Raw genomic sequence first — 25,214 nt, 5'->3', positions numbered from 1 at the left:
GTGGACCGGGGGAAAGCGGGGCCCCGCCCTGCCTCGCCCCGTTTGGACCGGGGATGAAGGGTATGAAACGGGGATGGAGGCGGGGGTGGAGGATAAAATCCATCCCCGCCGCGGAGGCGGGGCGGGGGTGGACGTGCACTTTTCCCCACCCCGCCCCGTCCCCGCCACGATCCCCGCCTAATCCCCGCCCCGACCACTTTTCCCCGCAATATCCCCGCCCCGCCCCATCCCCGCCACGATCCCCGCCTAATCCCCGCCCCAACCCCGCCCCGACCACTTTTCCCCGCAATATCCCCGCCCCGCCCCGCCTCATCCCCGTTTGGACCGGGGATGAAGGGTATGAAACAGGGATGGAGGCGGGGGTGGAGGATAAAATTTTGAGGCGGGGCGGGGGTGGAAACCTTGTCCCCCGCCCCGCCCCGCCCCACTGCTCTCCCTATTCTCAATCTGACGAGCCCAACATGAGCTGGCTCGTATAAAAACATTCCATGCTATTTATACATGGAATCTATTTTTTTTTATATATTACACTTTATATATATTTTTCATTCTTTGCTTTTTATATATATTTTATGCATTATTCTTTTTATACATTATACTTAAAATATATATTATACATAATATATATTATCTATACGACCTCCCAAGATTGAACACCGTGTTCGAACTCGAATCATTTAAGATAAAACAGCTCGGCAGCTATACAAATCAATCACGAACAAATTCGTGACAAGCCGAATCAAGCCGAGTCATGAGCTGCTCGGTTCGCTTACCAGCCCGTATCAGAACACATTGCGAAAGCATAAACCTGCCATTATCTTCCTCATTGACACTCTGTTGTACCCTGCTGGTGTCGACAAGCTTAAGAGTCTGCTATCTTCTTATGAATTTGAGGCTAGTCTTATTGGGGAGGATGGTTACTGTCATAGGCTTACTTTATTTTCAATAAGCCAGTGTGGCACGACGATCCTTCCTTACCACCACAAACCTACTTATCGCTCTGTCACGGGCATAGAATGCTTTGTAAACCCGCAACGCGCCAAGCTGGTCAGCCTAATGGCCAAAGGCCACATACTAACACATTTTCATGTGTTGAATCATTTTCATTGGCCCTGCGCACCACCCTGTGTGCAACTGCTTAGCCGAAGCTGATCACGCGCATTTTCAAATACGCATTTCATGTAGTTTATGCCGTTTAGTGCATAATCGTCCCATACCAACTATCACTTTCGAAAGAGGCACAAACTTTATCTTAGCCTTGTGTGCCATGAAGCATATTGTGGATCCATGCGCACAACATAGCAAAACCTCGCCACTGAAAGAACAAGACCTTGTACCCCCCAGTCCGAAGACCAATTGATGATTGAACACCATAACGAAGAACACCACCCAGACTCATTCGCCAGTGCCTAGGCATTCACTCGCCTAGCCCCGAGTCACCATACTCGGTTGGAATCGCCTAAGGTGATTCTTGAGAGAATTAACCCTAACTAACACGCACCCTCGTGCGTCTAACCGCTATGCGTGAGAAACATCTTGCAAGCTGAGAGGTCCTTAACAAAATCTCCAAAGGCAACATCCTCTGATCCACTGTCACTGCTTAACCGAACAACACTTCACGTCTGTGCCACCACACAACGATGCACTAACGACGATACTGATGCCTATCACATGTCATGCTACCACTGCACGTCACCGATCAAGTAAATGCATACTGCACGTTCCTACACTCGATGCATTTTTCACTCAGTAGAGCTCCGCACTGCACATGCCCCATTCCGAAAGATCGACCCAAGGCATTCTCTTCCACCCAAAATCATTGTCGTCCTCGACAATGTTGGTGCAGGTAAGAACACAATCTTCACTTATATGTCAGTTTTTCTTTGTATTTATCTTTGGTTTACTCTTTTTCTTCAGCCTACTTAACTTATTCTGGTTTACATCCACCATCACCGTAACCTTTAACACGCTAAGTCTCATACCTTTAACGCATCTCCGATCACTTAGACAACGGTCTTCTACTTTATCAACATCGAGCATTCTCTGCTTGTGAGACCCCAATACAGTCTCAAACACAAATGGGTCATCCTCGCCTCCACGACAAATTTATCGTCTTGATGCTCATAGTTGGGGTGCCTTCCAACCTCAGCAAGGGCAAGTCCAAGTCCTTCGTGGTCCTCATAGAGAAAAACGACCACCAATGCATGCCGCAAAAATATCTACTCTCTTAAGCACCAACTTACAGTTTTCTAATGGTCCAAACTAGTCATCAAGTGAGGGACGCCTACTTACGTATCACCTTAATGTGGTCCTTCAAAGTGTCTTTCTGAGCACTCATCCTCACAAGGGCACGTTGCCCCAATGCTGCACTCCTCTCTCAAAGTCAGTATGATGTACTCTCTCTCAGAGTCAGCAAAACATTCCTGCAAGAACCAATGAGCCACGAACAATAACTTTTCCTACACGTGCAATCTATTGAAGATCTGTCAACTCAAGGGACCAAAGCAATGAGCCTTTTGCTCAACGTGGGCACTCCGCTAACCCACAATATTGAAAGAGTATCTAGAAGTTTAGTCGAGTCACCCATATTCAAGGTGCAAATCTATCCAACCGAATCCAACATGCATTTTCTGCATGCACAAGGAAAATGCCACGCTCCACCTTTGAGCCTAACGCACAACTGATAGAAATCTTTGGTTTATCTACGTTTCCTTAGCCAACTAAACAACAACCTTACACTTTTGCTTTTCATTGACAAGATGTCCCATACCATCCTGCCAATATCTTGCTTCTGTGCTCGACCAACCATACTTCAGCTACGCAAAATTACGTACTCAAGATAAACCATTGTTGTCCTCTTCAGCATCACATACAATGAAAAACAAGGTCTCCGTGAATCTTTCTGCTTTGATACCAATTTGTCACGGGCTTACTTTTTTTTCAATAAGCCAGTGTGGCGCAACGATCCTTCCTTACAACCGTAAGCCTACTTATCACTTTGTCACATGCATAAAATGCTTCACAAACCCGCGATGCGCCAAGCTGCCTAGCCTAATAGCCAAAGGCCGCGTACTAACATATTTCCATGTGCTGAATCATTTTCATTGGCCCTGCGCACCACCTCGTAAGTAGCTGCCTAGCGAAAGTTGATCAAGCGTATTTTCAAATGCGCATTCTATGTAGTTCATGATGCTTAGTGCATAGCCATCCCATACCAGCTATTACTTTCAAAAGAGGCACAAACTTTGCTTTAACCTTGCGTGTCATGGAGCGTATTGCGGCTCTATGCGCACAATATAGCAAAACCTCACCACTGAAGGAACACGACCTTGCGGCCCCTAGTCTGAAAACCAGTTGATGATTGAACACCATAGAGAAAAGCACCACCCAGACTCATTCGTTGGCGCCTAGGCATTCACTCGCCTAGCCCCAAGTCACCACACTCGGTTGGAATCACCTAAGGTAATTCCTGAGAGAATTAGCCCTAACCCACATGCACCCCCCGTGCATCCAACTGCTACACGTGGAAAACATCTTGCAAGCTGAGAGGTCCTTAACCAAATCTCCAAAGGCAACATCCTCTGATCCGTTGGTACTGCTTAACCGGACAATGCTTCACGTCTGTGCCACCATACAATGATGCACTAACGACGATACTGATGTCTATCATATGTCATGCTACCACTGCACGTCACCGATCAAGCGAATGCATACCACGCATTCCTACACTTGATGCATTTTCCACTCAGTAGAGCTTCGCACTGCACATGGCCCATTCCGAAAGATCAGCCCAGGGCAGTTACAGTCGTGTGATTTAACTTTGGGTCCCTCTCCAGGTGATGTTACATGGTTGTGTAGCTCGATACTACTGGTTACAACTGTCTTTTACATTTAGAGAGGAGAGTTGCATGTTTTCAGTAGTTGGTGCCTGGATGGATACCCAAAGTAGCATCATAAGACAAGTTCCTGAAAAAACAGCTGTAATTGCATCTCTGAAAGTGGCTGCAGGATCGAAGCTTTTGGAAGAAACAAGTAGGACGAGATTTTTTCTGCTGGATGCACTGCTCCCACGTGCATAATTAAGAATAGTCATAGCCATGGAGCATAGATGCAGAAGTTTTGTGCCTACTTGTTTGTGTGAAGACTGAAGAAGCCCCTACTCACTCTGGGCAGAACTATTCATGGCTGCCGGCCACAACTCCAAAGGAGCCAGACAGATTCGGTCATGATCGACATAGCATAGCAAGAGAGAAGGCGTTTTGCTGTGGCTGGATGAAAAACAAAAGATTTTTTTGGGTCGAACTGAAAAGATGGATGATTTGGGCCACAGTATCATAACTAGCTCAGGCTATGTCACATGGATATGATTGACGATACAAGGATATGGTCATTTTTATGAAGTTTTAATATGACTAGTATATAAGGGGACACGATACATGGGCTAAGATGGAGTACTTGTGTGACATAGGTCTCAGGCTCAACTGAGAAAAAAAATCAAATTTACATTTTCCAACAACAGGGGGCATGCAAGAGAGGGTATGACTAGAAATCATGTGGGCTCTGCAAATGAAGGTGAAAATGCTACAGTCCATGAGTTTCCTTATCAAATCTTTGTTAAAGATGATCCCGGTTCGGCTCTATATGACGATCTAGGTTCGGATTTATATGTTCTAGATCAATCGAAGAGATTTAATGAACCAATATCAAAGAGTCCTACAAGGTAGTGCAAAAAGATAGGATCGACCATGAGGCAAAAATACATCCTTGAAAAGGATAAGGATAAAGAAGATAAGGCAATTGAGAAGGAGGTTAGAGAGACCTAAAAAAAAATTTCTACCTGTAATGATTATCAGCTAAAAATGTAACCAAATATCTAGAGATCTAATCTTCAAAATAGATCTCCCTTGATCTTGTAAAGAGTCTATTTTATAAGGGAACCTCCCTCTCATGAAATCGTTGAGAGAAGGAGTATTGTGGATGGTTGTAGCCGAACTACATTAAAAGTTTTGCGTTTTATTTTTTTCTTATCATTTTTAGTGTTTGGCAAGTTTGAAGAATGTTGGGTGACTTGTCACACTCTTTCATGGTATCAGAGTTAATAGTGTCTTCTTCTCCAGTTCCCTCAGGATCATTGGTTCCAAATCAGGCCATTCAATGAAACACTTTCTCGAGTTTAGTCTCCATTAAACTCGACCGCAACAACTATCTTTTGTGAAAATTTCAGATCAAGTCTGTTATGTAGTCTCAAGATTTGATAAAGTATGTGGATGGGACATCCCAACTCCCTGCTCAATTTGTCCAAGGTACTGACTCCTCTCAAAATCTTAATCCAGAATATGCTATGTGGAAGAGAGCAGATCAACTTGCTTTGATTTGGATCAAAGCAATGGTACATGAATCTGTGCTCTCTCAAATTATTCGCATACCAACTACTCTGGAGGCCTGGATTGCCTTCGAATGCTCGTATGTGTTCCACTCAAGCCTACAAATATTGCAACTCAAGCGAGATTTATAAAACATTAATAAAAATGACAAATTCATGGCTGATTATCGGAATGAGAATAGGTTCTTGGCGGATTCATTATGTGTCGTTGATGAACAAGTGTTTGACAATGATTTTGTTAGTTACACTCTTAATGGGCATTATGAAAGTTTTGTGACCCTATGACTCATCTTTCATGTTTTATTGACATTTATGAAATGCTATTAAATCAAGAAAAGAGACTTCAGTCTTAGCTCCTAAGCCACTTGTTAATAACTAAAATTCCAACACAATTTTTTCATGCAAATAGGAAGAGGTCGTGATCATTTTTATCATGGTCACGATCGTGGTAGAAATAAGAAGTTTGGCCGAAAAAATCAAAACTTTTACCAAAATGATGGTGGTCAACAAGATAGAACTAATGGCGGTAATCGTGGTGAGACTCAAGTCATTTGTCAATTCTGTGGAAGAAGAAATCACACTGCTCAACACTGTTATGACATACCCAAGTCATTTGCAGCTATGACCATGAATAACACAACATATTTGAATTGGTACCCTGATAGTGGAGTATTGCATCATATAACTGCAGATGATGCCAACATGACCAACAAGGAAGATTATCATGGCGCAAATGGAATAATGGTAGCCAATGGCAACAACTTACCCATATCAGGAATCAATAATATTCTCTTACCTTCCAAGAATGATTGTTTGCTTTTGAAAAATGTGTTACATGTGCCCAGTGTTAAGAAAAATCTGATTTTGGTTTCTAAGTTTGCTACAGATCATAGATGTTTTTTTTAGTTTCATTCTCATGATTTTTATGTGAATGATTGTCAGAAAGGAAAAATAATTCAAAGCAGACCGATTAAAGCCTGATTAAGGCAGGGATGTACGTATGACCAACACATAAGGACAACTCTCATTTGATGAACATGGCATATGTGGCAGAAAAACTCTCTTATTCAAAAGTTTGGCATGCTAGGCTTGACCACCCTAGATACAAACATTTATTTGAAGCAAAACAATTATTTGAATTTTATTGATGATAATAGTTTATGTTCTACATGTATGATTGAAAAATGCATAAGATCCCTTTTGATAAGTCTAAACATGTCTCTAGTGCTTCACTAGAGTTCATACATGCCGATCTTTGGGGGTCGACTCCAATTCCATCAAGAGAAAGGTATAAGTTGATTTTTCAAGATTTTTTGGGTTGTTTCCTTTGGTTAAGAAATCAAATTCTTTCAACTATTTTCAAAGCTTCAAAAACATAGTTGAAAAGCAAGTAGGGCAAAATGGTTATTTTGCCCACACACACCACAATAAAATGGTGTGGTGGAAAGAAAGCATAAGCACGTGACTGAAAGTGGATTATGTATGCTTTTTATACTTTGTTGAAATTTGATTTTGGGGTGGATGCTTTTAGATATATTGTTCATTTGATTAATCGCCTACTAAGCCCTAATACAAAGGGAAAGACACCTTATGAATTGTTGCTTGGAAAACGTCACAACTATGATCACTTGAAAACTTTCAGAAGCACATGATACCCTTATCTTGTCCCCTGTAACGATTCAAAGATGAAATCAAAGTCTAAGGCATGTGTTTTTATTGGTGTTGGTACTTATAAGGGTTTTCTATGTTTTGACCTGGTTTATAAAAGAACCTATATTTTCCAACATGTGATGTTTGATGAAACTCAAACTTCGATGACCAGTGAGAAACTGTCAAGATGGTTGAGAAATGAGTCTCAACTTAGGTCTGATCATAGTTTGGGGCATCTACAACGGTCAGTTAAAGTTAATGGCTCTAAGGTCAAGACCAATCATGATGATCGGCCAATTTTTTTTGCTCCCACCTAGACTAGATGCCCAATTTTGTCACGATGAGTTTGTTCACAATATTGTTAATAAGGGAAATGAATGTCTAGAAAATAATGAACAAACTGCTGAGTTGCTTAATGATAACGATGTTGATGGTAATGAGGTGTCTGATCAGCCCGTCCAAGATCAAACTTACCTAATGGTGACTTGATCACAGGATGGTACTCTAAGACCAAGGTTTACTAGTTCATCTCCTTATATTTTTGTTTTGGTCTGGTTAGCCAGTTAGTCCAAGTATCTAGATACAAAGGTGAAAAGCTTAAAGACCCAACTCAATATCACAGTATTGTAGGGACTCTTCAATATATTATCTTCACTAGACCAGACTTGTCATATGTTGTAAATAAGGCAAGTCAATTCATGCACAATCCAATGAATATCCATTGGTTGCTTGTGAAGCGTATTCTCAGATATCTCAAAAGTACCATCAATTTGGGTCTTCAAATCAAATAGTTGTATGTTGTCCGCCTACACTGATGCCGATTGGGCCAGATGCCCAAATGATCAAAGGTCCACTAATGATTATTTGTCCTATCTTGGCTCAAATATATTATCTTGGAAGTCCTCTAAGCGACAAACCATTGCTTATAAAGCATTAGCAGGAGGAGTCTCAGAACTTCTTTGGTTATAACAATTAATGTGTGAACTTGGTATTCGAGAATATGAACCCCCAATCATATGGTGCGACAATCTTGAAGCAACCTATCTATCTGCCAATCATGTTTTTCATGTTAGGACCAAACACATAGAAGTAAATTTTAACTTTGTCAGAGAAAAGATGACAAAGCAAGAAATTGAAGTCAAGTTTGTTCTTTTTCAAGAGCAACTAGCAGATATTCTCACAAAACCATTAAGTGGTCCAAGATTCAGTTATTTGAGAGACAAGCTCAATCTCTAGGAGATTAGCTTTTAAAGATGATCCAGGTCTGGCCCCATATGATGATCTAGGTCTAGTTCTATATGTTCCAAATCTATTGAAGAGTTCTAATGAACCAACATCAAAGAGTCTTAATGATACAAGGCAGTGCAAAAAGATAGGATCAACCATGAGGCAAAAATACATCATTAGAAAGGATAGGGATAAAGAAGATAAGGCAGTTGAGAAAGTTAGAGAGACCTGAAAAACAAATTCTACCTGTAATGTTTATCAGCTGAAAATGTGGCTTGATATCTGGAGGTCTAATCTTCAAGATAGATCTCCCTTGATCCTGTAAAGAGTCTATTATATAAGGGAACTTCCCTCATGAAATCGTTGAGAGTACTGTCGACATAGGCGGTAGCCAAAACCACATTAAAAGTTGTGTTTTATTTCTTCCTTATCGTTTTTAGTGTTTGGCGTGTTTGAAGAACGTTGGGTGACTGTTCACTCTTTCAATCTTAGCATAGCGTACATGGTTGATCTGTGCTTGGCAGGCCACTTGGTTAGAGAGGAACACTCACCAATTCGAAGTTTATGAGTGAACACTTTCAGCTAAAGCTCAAACAGAAATTTGGTTTGAGATTGGCATCCAAATGGCCTGGTAAAGACTTATCATGGTTGGTCACAAGAAGATTGGAGAGTATCCAGTACACTGTGGTCGAGGGTGAATCAGTTTAGTAATTAAGACAGATGAGTTGGCAGGATTTTGTGGGATCCATACTCTGGTTTCTGATAATGTTCTGTTTCTGCAATGGTTTATTCTGCCGTTTATTATTTTGTTGAGTGTGGGTTGAATGATGATCGCCCAGAATATGTAGCTGTGCTTATCAACTATATTCTGCATAAAATTTTAGCTTTTGTTCAAACAAAAGAAGATCAAACATTATAATTAATCAAATCTGTATTTGATCCTACTGTTTTGATAAAGCTCACACTAAATTGCATGCCCAAACAAACAAGGGACATTTACTTCACGTGGCAAGACAGGGAAGGCAATGTCTGCTTTCCAGATGTAATCCAGTCATTGTCTTTAGATCTTTTCAATTATCTTTTTTGGGGATAAGGAAATCTCAACAGAGTGTCAGACCATTTTAGGTGAGTTCAAAACCCATGTGGACTGGCCCCTTGCTTTGGAGAGTAAAACCCTGAGATTGCACGCCAACAGAGGTGCACTTACGTAAAATCGGTCGTGGAATATCTGGGAGAGAAAAGATGAGTAAACATCATCTTAACAGCGTGAACAGGGCCCTGTTTCAATTACCTTACATGCAACAGATGTTATATCGCCAATAAGTTGTATTTTGCTGGAACCTTACCACCAATATAAATAGCACAAAGAATCACAATACACTAAAACAGAGAAAAATGACGCACACAAGAAAAATTTTCTATCAAAGAAAACGCTTGGCAGTATATCAATTGTTCAAGCAAGAATCACAAAAAGATCAACATAAAACTGCCACAAAGTATGAACTTACTGTCTGAAATTTCAGACTACAGAAATGTTTGTTTTAGGGAGAAATGACTTGTTTAGGCCCATGAAGTCTCTCATGCAAGAAGACTTGTGTTTAATCTCCTTCTTAATAGCATTGCTTATATATGCTGAAACAGATAGAGTCTCCAAACTTTTGCATCCATCCAGGAGGATGTGAAAGACTTCCACTGATGTGGGGCGGCAACTGTCAAAAAGGGCAATGTTCTTTATATTTGGGAAATAGCTGACAATATCTTGTGCCTCCTTTGATGTCATAGACCCTTTAATCCCAAGACAAACAAAATCTTTGCAGTTTTGAGTGATGTTCAGCAAAACATCGGGCAATATGAGATCGTGTGTAACAACAATGCCATGAAGCCAATTAAGCCTTCTGATAGCATCACAAAGACCCTGGCTTGTTACTTCGCATCCAAGTTGTGAGCTTAGATGGAAAGACCTAAGCTCATGGCACCTGTCAACAGCATTAGAGATGTTAGAGCGACATTGTTCAATATTTCAATGAATCCTTTCCTGTTTGACAACATACACCAAATTCACTCACAATAAGTGACAAATTCTAATTCAGCTTTTCATGAGCATGAAATAAACTGGAGTCCATGGAAGTGGATCTGATAGATCAAGGAAGTAGATTAGAGTTCACTTTCAAGGTCGGTGCTGTGGGACGGAAGGAGGAAGGGTTGACAGTCAACATGGAAAGGGGGGGGGGGAGTGTGTGTGAATCAATGACAGACCAAAATGAGAGCATCGTTGGATGGACTAACTGGAGAGAGGAAGAGGTGCCAAGCCTAGGAGTAATAAGGAAAGGCCAATGAATATGCATCAAACTTTACGGGTTATTTCTATTGCAGATAAGGAGTCAAGAGCCCGTCTTATTAAACAGAGCAGGAATGGGAAGGGAAGGAATAAGAAACCACAACTGTGCAAAGTCAGTACCGTGCCTCCAAAACCATCGGACCCTGAGATGGGGGAAGGTATTGATGATTTGAGGAATGCTGATAGTAGGAAGGAAGTAACAACCATGGATATCTATGGGGATGGAGATAGTAGTGCAGAATGTTTGCATCTGGGTGCTGTAAAGGATGCTAATAACCCCTGTTCTAGTCCTCAATGAAGGTTCTTTGTTGGAACCTGAGGGGATTTGTAAAGGGGTGGCTGTTAGAGAGCTGCAGGATGTACTCATACAGTATAGGCCAGCTATAGTCGTTTTGTTGGACTCCATGCTAAACACTAGAAGAATTGGAGATCTGAGAACAAGATTTCCCAACAGAACTGATTGCAAATGATTGGTATGCTGATGGGATTGGAAGAGTAATATGTGTGTGGGATCTTAGCAAAGTGGTTATGAAAGGCTATGAGATGCATAGGGCTTGGATTGCAGGAACATTTATGGAACTGAGTTCCCAGAATATATTTATGGCAGTGGGTTGTTATATGTCAACCCACATTTATTAGAATGCAGGATTTTTGGGTTTTGCAGAACGTTTTAGTTTCATGTGAGTTTCCGAATTTAATACAGGGGAATTTTAATGCTATGAGAACTGCAGCTGACAAAACAGGGTGATACCCCAGTCGTTCATCGTGTGAGATCTTTAATGTCTTCATAGCTGGGGCCAGACTTATTGAGGTGGCTGACGATTCCAGGAGATTTACCTGGTCAAATAATAGAAGAGGTGCAGAAAGGATTTTGTATAAATTGGATTGGAGTTTCGTGAATGAGATCTGGTTACAGTTATGGGGCACGTCCAACAACCTCTGAATCCTGCCAAGGATATGACCTCAGATCACAGTCCCATTCTGTTTCAACACGTAGATGAGCCCTCTGATGGTCCAAAACCATATAGGTTTTATAAAGTTTGGTCAACTAATGAGGAGTGCCGCAAAATTATTGGTCAGAGTTAGCAGATCCCATGCAGTGGGTGCCCAATGCTGCGGGTCATGTTTAAGCTACAAGAGGTGTCTTACAATCTGTGTATATGGAGTAAGAGGGTATTTGGGAAAATAGAGAGTGTGGCTAATTGAGGGCGATAATAATACAGCATTTTATCATACAGCGGTTAAGGTGAGAAGGCATAGGAACAATACCCACCTGTTGAAGCAAGAAGGGGATATAATTCAGGGCCATGCGGCCATTCAAAAAGTTTGTGTCTCATTTTGAGGAGCTTCTATCAAACTCAAATACAGATGGGGTGTTAGTTCAGGAAATGGCAGGGGGTCTTCTGGTGTCGGATCAGGAAAACATCAAGTTATTGGAACCAGTAACAGATGACAAAGTGAGAAAGGCTGTATTCAGTGCCAATGGGGACAAAGCACCGGGACCGGATGGGTTCCCGGGGTGCTTTTTTCAGTCATATTGGGATATTGTGGGGGAAGATGTTTCCAGGGCAGTAAAAGATTATTTTCGGAAAGGGAAGATAGTTCGCAAACTTAATGCATCCCATATAGTCTTAATCCCCAAAGTGGAAAGGGCTAACACTCTTGCCAAGTACAGGCCTATTGCCCTGTGTAATTTTTTGTACAAACAACAACAACTACGCCTTCATCCCAAAACGATTGGGGCCGGCGATATGAACCAAAAAAGAAAATCATTCTGGGTCTTCCATATGAATCTTCTCCTCCAATCATTTTTATCCAATGCCATGTCCTCGGTGAGGTTCAAAGCATTCATATCCTTTCCTATCATCTCCATCCAAGTCTTCTTAGGCCTACCTCGACCTCTTTTAACCAGAGTTACCGGAAGCGCCTAGGCAAAAGGGGAAGCGCGCTTCCCCGAAGCGCGAAACGTCGCGCTTCCGAAGCGTGAGGGGAAGCGTCCCCCTTTTTTGGGAAGCGCGCTTCCCTTTTATGGGAAGCGCTTCCCCCATTTTTTTCATTTTTTTTTCGCTTCCCCTCGCTTCCGGTTCGCTTCCTAGGTCGCTTCCGAGACGGTTCGGAATTTTCTTCTAAGTGGTCCCACGCTTCCCCGCTTCCTAAATTTTTGAAAGTGCCTCGCTTCCCGCTCCCGCTTCCCGTATTGCTTCCCGCTCCCGCTTCCTCGACTGGTAACTCTGCTTTTAACTAATATATTTTTTCATTTCTCCATCCTTCTAACTGGAGCATCATTAGGCCTTCGCCGAATATGTCCAAACCACCGTAAACGATTCTCTCTCATCTTATTTTCAATGGATGCAACGCCTACCTTCTTACGTATCTCCTCGTTTTGAATCTTATCTTTTATTTATTTTCACACATCCATCTAAGCATACGCATCTCAGCTACACTCATTTTTTGAATATGATGTCTCTTGGCAGCCCAACATTTCATACCATATAGTAAAGTGGGCCTAATTGTCGTCCTATAAAACTTTCTCTTCAACCGCAATGGCATTCTACGATCGCACAACACTCCAGTTGTACTTTTCCATTTCATCCACCCAACCTTTATCTTATGATTTACATCTCCATCAATTTCTCCATACTTTTGAATGATAGATCCCAAATATTTGAAACAATCATCCACCGGTATTTCTTGCTCACCAAGCTTCACTACACTCCCATCACTACTTCGTTGCTTACTAAACTGGCATTCTATATATTTTGTCTTACTCTTACTCAACTTAAAACCTCTTGCTTCCAATGTCTGTCTCCATAATTCTAACTTAGCATTAACCCCAACTTTAGACTCATCAATCAAAACAATATCATCAGCAAATAACATACACCACGGCACATTTTCTTGAATTGATCTCGTAAGCTCATCCATCACTATAGCAAATAAGAAAGGGCTTAATGCAGATCCTTGATGTAACCCAACCGTTATAGGAAAATTGGTTGTCACCCCTCCACAAGTGCGGACATTGATTACTACTCCTTCGTACATATCTTTAATTATACTAATGTACTTGAGAAAAACACCTTTCTTCATCATTGTCCACCAGAGAACATTCCTAGGTACTCTATCGTATGCCTTCTCCAAATCAATAAAAACCATATGCAAATCTTTGTTCCTCTCTCTATATCTTTCAATAAGTTGTCTAAGAAGATGTATAGCTTTCATAGTTGATCTTCCAGGCATAAAACCAAATTGATTCTCCGATATCATGACAATCTTCCTCAACCTATACTCAATTACCCTCTCCCAAAGTTTCATAGTATGACTCATGAGTTTTATACCACGATAGTTTGCGCAATCTTGTATATCACCCGTATTCTTATATAGAGGCACCAAAGTACTCTTCCTCCACTCATTAAGCATCTTATTTGTCTGCCAAATCTTGTTAAAAAGATTTGTCAATCATTCTAAACCTTTCTCACCCAAGCATTTCCAAGCCTCGATAGGTATATCATCTGGGCCAACTGCCCTTCTTGATTTCATTTTCTTCAAAGCCTCTGCAATTTCTTTCTTTTGAATCTTGTGCATGAAGTCACAATTCATCTCATGAAAAGGAATTAAAATTTCTAGACATCATAGAATTTTCAGGCTTTCAATTCCACAAGGCAGACATGTGCTTGCAACTAGGGAATTTTTTGTACAAAAATTTTGGTGACTAGGATGAAAGGAATATTCTCTAGAATCATTTCTACAAATCAGGGGGCGTTTTTAATGGAAGATGCATTCGGGACAGCATCTTGGTGGCCCATGAATTTGTGGATCTACTGATGCATTATCATGTCCCTGCGGTGTGCTTGAGGGTTGATTTAGCTAAAGCGTATAACCAAGTAAGCTGGGATTTTTTGGAGAATGTGATGATTTGGCTGGGATTTCATCCAGCTTGGGTGAAGGTCATGACTGCTGTTAGTACTGTGAGTCACGCAGTTTTGGTTAAAGGATCACCTAGTAGATACTTTAAGAGCAAGAGGGGATTAAGACAGGGAGATCCCATATATCCGTACTTATTTCTTATCGTAATGGAGTGTTTGTCAAGAAGATTGATTTATGCAGTGATGAAAGGTGAGATTGAAATTCCCTATTTTCCCAGATCTGATCGTGCCGTTCCAGCCCTATTGTATGCTGATGATGCAATCCTTGTGTCCAGGGCCACTAGCAGATCGGTCGGAAAGATAAAGGTGATACTTTCAGAATTCGAAGGCCACTCAAGATAGCAAGTGAACCCCATAAAATCGGTCATTATTTCATTCAACATATCAAGTGGTTGCATTGACAATCTGAAAAATATTTTGGGATGGAAAGTAGGTCAGCTTCCTAACAAATATCTGGGGCTGCCTTTATTTCATGGGCCCATGAAAGTGGAGTATTGTGAGGACCTATAACAAGTTCAGAGGCAAACTTGAGGGATGGAAGGCACGACACCTCTCATATGCAGGGAGGGTATGCCTTATCAAACACGTTTTGGCAGGGGTGAAATCATATTGGATGATTTCATTTCGCCTCCCCATTGGGTGAAGCTAGACAAGATCATGTGTAATTTTCTATGGAATGGTACTAGCCCCAATAGTCACATTCACTTGATGAAGTCAGATTTGTATAGGCCTCGGAGTGAGGAGTGGGTATAAGAAGATTGGTCAAGGTCAAGAGGACCTATATGGCGTTTCTTGCCTTGCAAAATTTGAGTGACAGCAGAGGATGGATATCCATGATGAAGAGTAAGTATTTGACTATCAAAAGTTATGCCACATGGATACAGGTACGACACGGCGAATTAAAAAAATGTGGGTAGGGGGACACGGCTATATGTATGTATATATATATATATATATAAAGTTGTTTATTTATTTATATAAGTAATGTTTTTAATGAAGAAAGATAATCTGATATTCTTTGAACATGAGAGGGGGCAAAGTGAAATTTTTTAAAAGAAAATAAAAAAGAAAGAAAAGGGGATTGAGATTTTTTTTTGTTATAAAGGGGAAAGGGGCTCTGCATAACCCCCATCCTCTCTCTCGATATATATCCAGGAAGAAGGAGAACGAGGTAGAGAAGAAGATGAAGAAGGAGCAGGAGGTATGTATAGGGCCTCTCTCTCTCTCTCTCTCTCTCTCTCTCTCTCTTCTTCTTCTTTGAAGAAGGAGAACGAGGTAGAGAAGAAGATGAAGAAGGAGCAGGAGGTATGTGTAGGGCCTCTCTCTCTCTCTCTCTCTCTCTCTCTCTCTCTCTCTCTCTCTCTCTCACTCTTCTTCTTCTTTCCTCCCTCCTCCTCTGCTCCATTGTTCTTCTTATCACTCAGCCGAGGGTGAGAACAAGGCGAAGGAGATACCTGACCCTGCGCCAAGGTTCCCGAACTGTAGCAGAGTACACCGCAGAGTTCCATCGTCTTTCCCTGCGTGTGCAGATCGAGGAAACAACTCGTCAGCAGGTCACGAGGTACATTTCGGGTCTCCGCCCTGCTATCTCTGATGATTTTAGTTGTGTCACAGTGGAGACATTAGATCAAGCCAACAGTTATGCCATGAACATCGAGGACAAGCTGAAGCGGAGGCAGGAATATCGGACGACCCGTAGTGAGCCCACCAGCCGACCCAAGCCGAGTTTCCCAACCAGGGGAGCGAGCTCCCCTAGTGATGCAAAACCTAGAACAGACCTTAGCAAGCCCGACCAGTCAGGCCCAACTTTCCACACCCGGTCCAAAGACAAACCTACTGAGTCGACCCTTCGTTGTTTTCGGTGTCAAGAGTTAGGACATATCGCGTCCAAGTGTCCGACCGTGAGCAGGAACACCCATCTTGTTGAAGGAATTGTCGAGTCCGCAAGTAAGAGTGACAGTGATGACCATTCATTAGTTGAGGTTGAGGATGAGAGGGGAGTTATAGAGTTTGACGGCAACGTCGAAAGTTTGTTGTCCATCCGTCATGTGTTGACCACACCCCGAGAGGCGAAGGAGATTTTGCAAACGTAAAAAAAAGGGGGTTTCAGGGTGGGTCTCGATTGTACCCAACCCGACCCAATCTGGACCCAACACGTACCCGTGCCACACCCAATACCTGTACCTGTGTCCTGCCGTGTCTGACACGGGTACATGAGGTCTACAGTCATGTCCCTGTTGTTGAGATTAAAGAGGTTTTAAGTTTAAGTTTTCTTAAAAGTAAGGTATTTGTTATTTTGTGTTTAATAAGGGACTTGTATGTAATTTCTTTATAATGGCCTCTCTCTATTTAACATAGAGATTAGCCCTAATCAATATACAAGTTTTACATTCTTTCTCAGCCGACCTCTCTCTCTCTCTCTCTGTGTGTGTGTATCGGCTCCTGTTGACTCCAGTAATATTCTCTACATGGTATCAGAGCAGCTGGTCTTGGGAACGTGAGCACAGGTTCTCTGCAGCAAAGGTGTGCGTCACGTGTTCTGTCTAAAGCTCGAGTAAAGAAATAAAAGGTGCGAGTTTTTTTTGTTTTGTTGCATAAATATGATAACAGATTTGGTGTCTGACAGATGTCATGACCCAGATCTGCAATCAGATCTAAAGGCCACGACAAATTTTTGTCAACCAGATCGAGCATCGGCAGCGATGGGTGATGTACAAGAAAAAAAACATTTTTTTATTATGGGTTGAAGTGGAAGTGAAAGAAAAGTATATTGTTCAGTCGTAGATCTGGATGATATCTATGCTATCTTGGGGCTGTTGTGAATTCTGTGATAAGGGGATTTTTTTTTTAACTGACTTGTCGCTGCCGTGATTTCTGTTCGTGAAAAGATCTTATCTGGGATGTGCTTATAACAAATCATAGGCATAATGATCCTTTGTCGTTGTTTTGGTCGTGGACCTAGATGGCATGTTTGAAGTGGTTCTGTTTTTTTTCAGATCTGTTGTCGTAACTCATCATTGTTTCTGATGTGTGTTGAACAACCTAGTGTGGTCAATTTTTTTTTTCTGGTGCCGTGATTCATCATCTTTTCTGTTGTGTATTGAACAACCTAGTGTGGTAGATCTGTTTTCAGATCTGTTATCGTGACTCCTCATCGTTTCTACGGGGTGTTGGTTTGAACTCTGAGCTATCTAAAGAGGGGATCTGATCGTTGGTTGTGTTTCGTTTGTTTGTTTTTGTGGATCTGGGATAAGTTTTTTATGGTCATTTATTGCAGCATTATCGGCTAGTGTTTTTCATTATGGGTGAAGCTTCGAAACTCGATTCCAAGAACGAGACTATTGGGGAATATAAGGCATTTGCAAATCCGTTCTCGTATGGCTCGTCTGTGAAATTGAATGAAACAAATTATGCCAGGTGGTCCAGAACTTTCATGATGTCAGTATCTGAACATCGTAGAAAACACATACTATTGGAGACTGAACCAGATGATAAAGTGGGAAAATATATCACTTGGGATGAAGATAATGACATTGTTATGTCATGGATTATGAATAGTGTCGAACCCCATATTGCAGATGGTCTAATTTACCATAATACAACTAAACAGATGTGGGACAATATTCGTGATACGTACTCTCAAGAGACTAATGTGAGTCGTATCCTGCAAGTTAAACAAGAGATATATAATTTGCAGCAGGGAGAACAAACCTTGGCTCAGTACTATGCCTCCGTCAAATCAGCATTTGAGAGACTTAATGCTCACAGGCCTCTTTGTTGTTCGAAACAAAATGATCATCAAAAACAAACTATGGTTGCTCGGTTTCTCACAGAATTATCTTCAGAATTCTCTGTTGCTAAAGTCCAAATGTTGACTGAATCTGATATACCTACGCTTGCTGATGCATACAATCGCTTAAGCAGACTTGTTTTTTCTCTTCCACAATCTCATCCTATATCTCAGACATCTGCTCTAACTGTCTCATCAGGTTATGGACGTGGAAATGCTCAAAATATTAGAGGACGAGAACATGGAAGAGGTATGGGCGGTAGAGGTAGACTTCAATGTACTTTCTGTGGAAAATCAGGATACTTAGAAGATCGTTGCTGGGACAAACATGGATGGCCAGCCTTCTCTTCATCAAAGCCTACTGTTCCAAAAGCAAATGTTACAACTCTAGAGGTAGCAAATGCAAATGAAACTACTCCTGCCAACGACTGTATTACTCTTAGTCGAGCAGAATATGATGAATTGATAACCCATCGGCCTTCATCTTCTTCTCCTGTAGCTGGTGTTGCCTACTCAACAGGGGATCATCTTCATAAAAATGATAGTAAGTGGATTATTGACTCTGGTGCCTCCAGACATTTGTGTGAAAATTCTAATTTCTTTTCAGATCATAAGGATATTACAGTTCATCGGGGAGTCTCATTAGCAGATGGGAGTTCCTCACCAGTTGTTGGTCAGGGAAATATTTTTATATCCTCCTCCTTACAACTGAAAAATGTTTTTCATGCTCCCAATTTTCCTCAAAGTTTACTCTCTGTTAGTTGTCTTACCAAAGAACTAAATTGTAGAGTGATATTTGATCCGATGGGTTGTCATTTTTAGGAATTGCTGACGGGGAAGAAGATTGGTGGAGGCTATGAAGAAAATGGAGTCTACTACCTACACCATCTAGTGGGTAATGTTTATGCTGCAGTGGAACACTCATCCAGTCCTGTTCAGTGGCATCGTCGTCTTGGTCATCCTTCGTTGTCAAAGCTTTGTTATGTCTTTCCTCAAATTCCTTCTACTACATCATTTCAGTGTGAAGCATGTCAGTTGGGCAAGCATCATCAAAGTTCGTTCCCTTCAAGTCAGAGTCAGTCTAGTTATAAAGTTTTTGAACTTCTTCATGCAGATGTATGGGGTCCTAGTAAGATTCCTACTAGGACTCAGTGTCGATATTATCTTGTTATTGTTGATGATTTTTCTAAGTTGTCGTGGGTCTTTTTAATAAAAGAACGATCTGAAGTTCCAAGTATTATCAAATCCTTAATTTTTGAAATAAAAACTCAGTTTGAATCTGTTGTCAAGATTGTTCGCACTGATAATGCTCTTGAGTTTAAATCAAAAATTTTGTTACAATTTTACCAAGATCATGGCATTCAACCCCAAACTACATGTTCATCTCAACAAAATTGGGTGGTTGAGCGCAAACACCGGCACCTGCTTGATGTTGCCCGGACCCTTATGATTCAATTCAATGTTCCTGCGTTATATTGGATAGCACTGCTTGTTATCTGATCAACCGCATGCCTTCATCTTCTGTGGGTGATCAAATTCCATTACATATCCTAAAACCTAATGCCCCACTCTTTTCTTTCTCACAAAAAATATTTGGATGTATTTGTTTTGTACACAAACTTGGCCCTGACCGTGATAAATTAGCTGCTCAAGCTACAAAATGCATATTTATAGGTTATCCAAAAAATCAAAAGGGATATCGATGTTATGATCCTATTTCTCGCCGAAAGTATGTCAGTGCGGATGTATCTTTCTTGGAATCCATTCCATATTACTCTAGTACCGGTTCCCCGCTGCAGGTTGATCCAGCTGAGTCTTTTCCATTACCTATACCTCCTTTTCCTTTGGAATTTGTGCCCTCATTACCGAACCAAACTACATCCTCTTCACGATTTCATAATTCTCCATTGGTATATGTGCGTAGAGCTCCACTTCCGCAAGGGCCTTCATCCACTTCTTCTCCTGAGGTAAGTACTACTGACAACAGTGATCTTCATGATGATGATAACAGGCCTATCGCTCTATAAAGAGGACACGACAATGTACCTTATATCCCATATCTCATTTTGTCTCTGATGTTAGAATTGGAAATCAGATAAAAACTTTTATTTTACCTTATCTGCTGAAACTATTCCTCTGAACTATCAACAGGCAGAGCTAGATAACCGGTGGAAGCTGGCTATGCAAGAAGAAATAGATGCTTTATTATCTCAGCATACATGGGATCTAGTTGATTCCCCAGTGGATGCTGACATTGTTGGATGCAAATGGGTATATAACATAAAGTACAAATCGGATGGTTCTATTGAAAGGTACAAAGCCAGATTAGTAGCGAAAGGGTATACTCAGACTTATGATATTGATTTTTTTTGAAACTTTTTCTCCTGTTGCACGGATGGGCACCATTCGTCTTGTTCTCTCAGTAGTTGTTCATCATGGTTGAAGTTTGTGTCAATTAGACGTGAAAAATGCATTTCTATATGGGGATCTATCTGAGACAGTTTACATGCAACAACCTCCTTGATTCGAGGTTGAGGGGGAGTGTCAGAAGGTGTGTAGATTGAAAAAGGCGATATATGGCTTGAAACAAAGTTCGCGTGCATGGTTTCAAAAGTTGTTTGAGGTGATGTCAAGTTTTGGCTTTAATAGGTCAGCGGCAGATCATACATTATTTATTAAGAAAACTAACTCAGGCATAGTTGTTATGGTGGTATATGTGGATGACATCATTCTTACAGGAGATGATATGAAAGATATTGAAGCTACAAAGGCTCATCTTCAAAAACACTTTGTTACAAAAGACCTTAGTTCACTTAGATATTTTTTGGGTATAGAAGTTGCTAGGAACCGTGAAGGGATGGTTTTGTCTCAACGAAAGTATGTTCTTGACTTATTAAAGGAAACTAGAATGTTGGGAGCTAAACCAGCAAATATTCCTATGGACCAAAAAGTTCAGTTGTTTGAAGAAGGGTCGAAACCGGTTGATAGCAAAAGCTATCACTCACTAGTAGGTAAGTTACTATATATAACTGTGACTAGGCCTGATATTGCTTTAGCAGTAAGCAAAGTTAGCCAATTTATGGACAAACCAACTGAGGTACACTGGAATGCAGCTATAATGATTCTCAGGTATTTAAAATCTTCTCCTGGAAAAGGGTTATTATTCAAGAAAGGTGGAACTCTGGAGATAGTGGCTTACTCTGATGCTGACTATGCAGGATCTGTAGTAGATAGAAAATCTACCACAGGATTCTGTGTCTTTTTGGGAGATAACCTAATTTCATGGAGAAGTAAGAAGCAAAATGTGGTTGCTAGGTCGAGTGTCGAATCAGAATATAGGGCTATGGCCCAAACAACTGCTGAATTAATGTGGGTTCGTACGGTTCTAAATGATCTTCAGGTGAAGGTTTCCTCTCCTATGACCATGATGTGTGATAACAAGGCTGCCACATATATAGCGAACAATCCTGTTTTTCATGAGAGGACAAAGCATATTGAGGTTGATTGCCACTATATAAGAGATATTGTTCAAGCTGGTCATATCACTACCAAATATCTAAATCGGAGGACCAAGTTGCAGATATGTTTACAAAGCCGCTTGCTAGACCAAATTTCTCAAAATGTTGTGACAAGCTGAGCATGATTGATATCTATGCTCCAGCTTGAGGGGGAGTGTTGAGATTAAAGAGGTTTTAAGTTTAAGTTTTCTTAAAAGTAGGCTATTTGTTATTTCGTGTTTAATAAGGGACTTGTATATAATTTCTTTATAATGGCCTCTCTCTATTTAACATAGAGATTAGCCCTAATCAATATACAAGTTTTACGTTCTCTCTCTCTCTCTCTGTGTGTGTGTATCGGCTCCTGTTGACTCCAGTAATATTCTCCACACCTGTGACAGATCAAAAGTCTTTGGACATTAAAACGTCCTCTTTGGGGGTCATGGGGATGGAAGAGCATAGCATGGGGTTGGGAAGTAATATCAGACAGAGTTAGTTAAGCAGTGAATGATGGCACCACCGCGCAATTCTGGACAGAGCCCCGGGCTTCAACTATATTAGTTCAGTTGATACCAGGGGAAATCTGTGGGACCATTCAGAGGCAAATAGGTTTCACTGTAAGGCAATGTGTTGACCTATTCAGTCATCAAACTCGGTTATTGGAAGAGCTGCCGACAATAGTGAGAAGCAGCATACCACAACTCAGCCAAGATAGAGATAAACTGCTGTGGAATGGGAGGAGTTTTAAGATCACTAGAAGTGTAGTGTGGGCGGAAATAAGGAGGAAGTCCATAGAGAGGATTGGAGGAAATTACTTTGGAAACTGATTCTGTTTCCCAATGATGTACATATTGTATATAGTATTTTTGGACAATAAAAGGAAGGGGGCCTTACACCCCAGCTGATTGGACAATAAAAGGAAGGGGGCCTTACCCCCCAGCTGATTCGATTTCAAAAAAAAAAAATGGAGTCCCAAAATTTTGCTGCATATTATTTAAAACCAAAATGGAGGGACATCCCTATCCCAAGAGAAATTGCCAAAAACTGTGGCTTTTCAAAAGAAAATAATTAAGGCCTTTTATCAGTTTGCATTCTAGCAGATATGACTGAAAAGTGATGTCAATCATGTATCACATATTCATTTTTGTCTTCAGACATTTCTAGCTAAAGCACTCTTTCAAAAGAAAACAATTTCCATTCAGAAATGACTAGCAGGAGTTGATGATGGTTTCTTGGAATACTGCAATCATAGGGCCCAGCTTCAAATGTTCCATGAACCTACACACACACACACACATACACACACATTTTGAGAGTATAAGCAAAATCTCTAAGAGCTATAGTCTGCTTCCAGTGAAAAGCAAGAAAGGGAAAAGAAAAATACAACAAAGCACCATTGCAACCAACCCCTGCATGTTGTCTCCCACTGCTTGAGCATGGTAATGGACTTCCTATACTCTGACAATAGCAGTGATATGTAACATTGCTAACCACATGTTTCTCACAGAGCAAGGAAGTGAATATGGAGTATTATGTGACCGGTATAGCCACCCCTGTACTTGATTGAAGTTTATTAATGAGATGGATGGCAGCTACATCCACTGCCACATAAATGGTGCTTTCTATAGACAACCATGCATGACATTTGGTTGGATGAGGAAAGAGGAAATGTAACGAAGTATAAAGAAAGAGGCAAAAGGCATACCTTTCAGCAATATAAAGCAAATCCTCATCTTTTGTTTCATTTGGAAGCATGATTGAAAACATGGATTTGCAGTTATGCTTTAAAACACACTGAAGGACTTCAGAAAAATTTGGGTTTGCCTCTGAATCATTGAGAACAGATTTACGTATGGCCCTCCAACAACTCAAGTTCACATGTCTCCAACAGAGTTGGTCCTTAGAAGCTTCATTCCATGACTGGCAAACAAATGGCACCCCACTGACAAGATCACGGATTGTCGACTTTTGGAAGACCTTTACAAGAACATCTCTACTCAAATTCTCCCAGTGAACTGTTTTCTTGGTTTCCACAATGTCATAAGGTAGCTGAGCTTCATGAATCACAAACTCTTCCATTTCCTTGTTTGAAGACTATGTGAGGATGTTGTCTCCCCTACTTTGCAATACAAAGTAAAAGTTGGGTCCATAACGATCAGAAATTATCAAAATGGTCATGAGCAAGAACATTGTAATCGGATATATTGCTGTTGCTACCCAAGATGCGAGTAAGAAAAATCCTGCTAGTTATATTCATGGCAAGGAATGTTCATAGAACAAACTGAAAAAAGTATCTTGGAGGAGACAAGTATCAGAGTGTTTATCCACATGCCAGGCAAACTATCAAATCAACATAGTCCATCTATTCTGGTAAGATGTACAAGTCACTACTCACTAGTTTGCCAACTGTAGCTACTGCCTGTCTAATTCCTTCAGAACTACAAAGAATCAGGTTGCTTTTCCGGCAACCATGATCACAACCTTGTCATGCAGGTGTCACAAAACTTTTCATCAAAACAATTCCAATTGCAACAACTCATATGATGGTAATTTATTTTGGGGTGGGGGGGAGCTGTGGAAGAGAGAGAGAGAGAGAGAGAGAGTCATATACTAGGTGTCTCCATTTTCACCATATAGAGAAGCACCATCATACTTCATACAGTATATTTCATCTAAAAAAAGGGTTTGTTGCAATTAGAATTTTATTGTGGCATTTCAACAATCATTTGTATGCACCATGAAATATCAGAAGGTATTATCCCAAATGGAAGCTTGAAGTACCCAAAAGAAAAAAAACACGAAAATTGAATGGATAAACGGAGCAAGAAAATCCAGAGACACACCTCAATTTCTTCTCTCTGTAGATTTGAGCCTACTCCGCACCAAATTCTTTCCAAAAATCTAAACAACGATTGTAGGGTTATATATATATATATATATATATATATATATATATATATATATATATATATATATATAGAGAGAGAGAGAGAGAGAGAGAGAGAGAGAGAGGGGGGGGGGGGGTTGGTGGTTTTCTGTTTGACTCTTCCGCGTCGAAGGGGGAAAGAAAACGCCGAAAGTTGCTTCTCGGAAATTTCGGGGGCTACGAAGATCATCTTTCGATAATCTCAGAATATCCAGATATACAAAAAAGTAGCAACATGATATTCGATTCGAGTCGATATGTTATTTCCGGATATGGATTATTTAAGTATAATCTGAACGTGGATTCCGAGCAGATTCGAATCAGCATTTTAAGTTGGATCTAGAGTTGCTCCAAATAAATAGCTTCTTTTTGTTCTATTTTTTCTGCATCCAATAATTTTCACATGTATTTAGGATTCAGGTTCGTTCTTGCCTCCTTGGATCTGATTCTGAGCTGGGTTCAGATTCGAACCTACTCTTT

The 25,214-nt window shown here is 40.8% G+C and overlaps 1 protein-coding gene across 1 annotated transcript; it reads right to left on the bottom strand.

Annotated features, from left to right (window-relative positions):
- Positions 1–9,674: 9,674 nt before the first annotated feature.
- Positions 9,675–24,706, bottom strand: LOC149823009 (F-box/LRR-repeat protein At3g48880-like). Its single transcript, XM_089980486.1, has 3 exons — positions 24,652–24,706; positions 23,514–23,924; positions 9,675–10,236 (listed from the first exon to the last, which is right to left on the bottom strand). Exons 2-3 carry the CDS (start codon positions 23,885–23,887, stop codon positions 9,780–9,782), a joined length of 831 nt encoding a protein of 276 aa, XP_089836612.1. The 5' UTR covers positions 23,888–23,924; positions 24,652–24,706; the 3' UTR covers positions 9,675–9,779.
- Between the last annotated feature and the right edge of the window lie 508 nt (positions 24,707–25,214).

This window comes from Nuphar pumila, chromosome 11 (assembly GCF_984573655.1).
Source record: "Nuphar pumila chromosome 11, dmNupPumi1.hap1.1, whole genome shotgun sequence".
Lineage (NCBI taxonomy): Eukaryota > Viridiplantae > Streptophyta > Magnoliopsida > Nymphaeales > Nymphaeaceae > Nuphar > Nuphar pumila.
This window is presented reverse-complemented; position numbering and strand designations above follow the sequence as displayed.

What these genes read in the sequence shown, in the direction of transcription:
- LOC149823009 (XM_089980486.1), bottom strand. Translation starts at nt 23,887, where the DNA reads ATGGAAGAGTTTGTGATTCATGAAGCTCAGCTACCTTATGACATTGTG. An exon ending in TTGCTTTATATTGCTGAAAG is followed by an intron (nt 10,237 to 23,513) that starts GTATGCCTTTTG and finishes TGCTGTTGACAG; the next exon opens with GTGCCATGAGCTTAGGTCTT.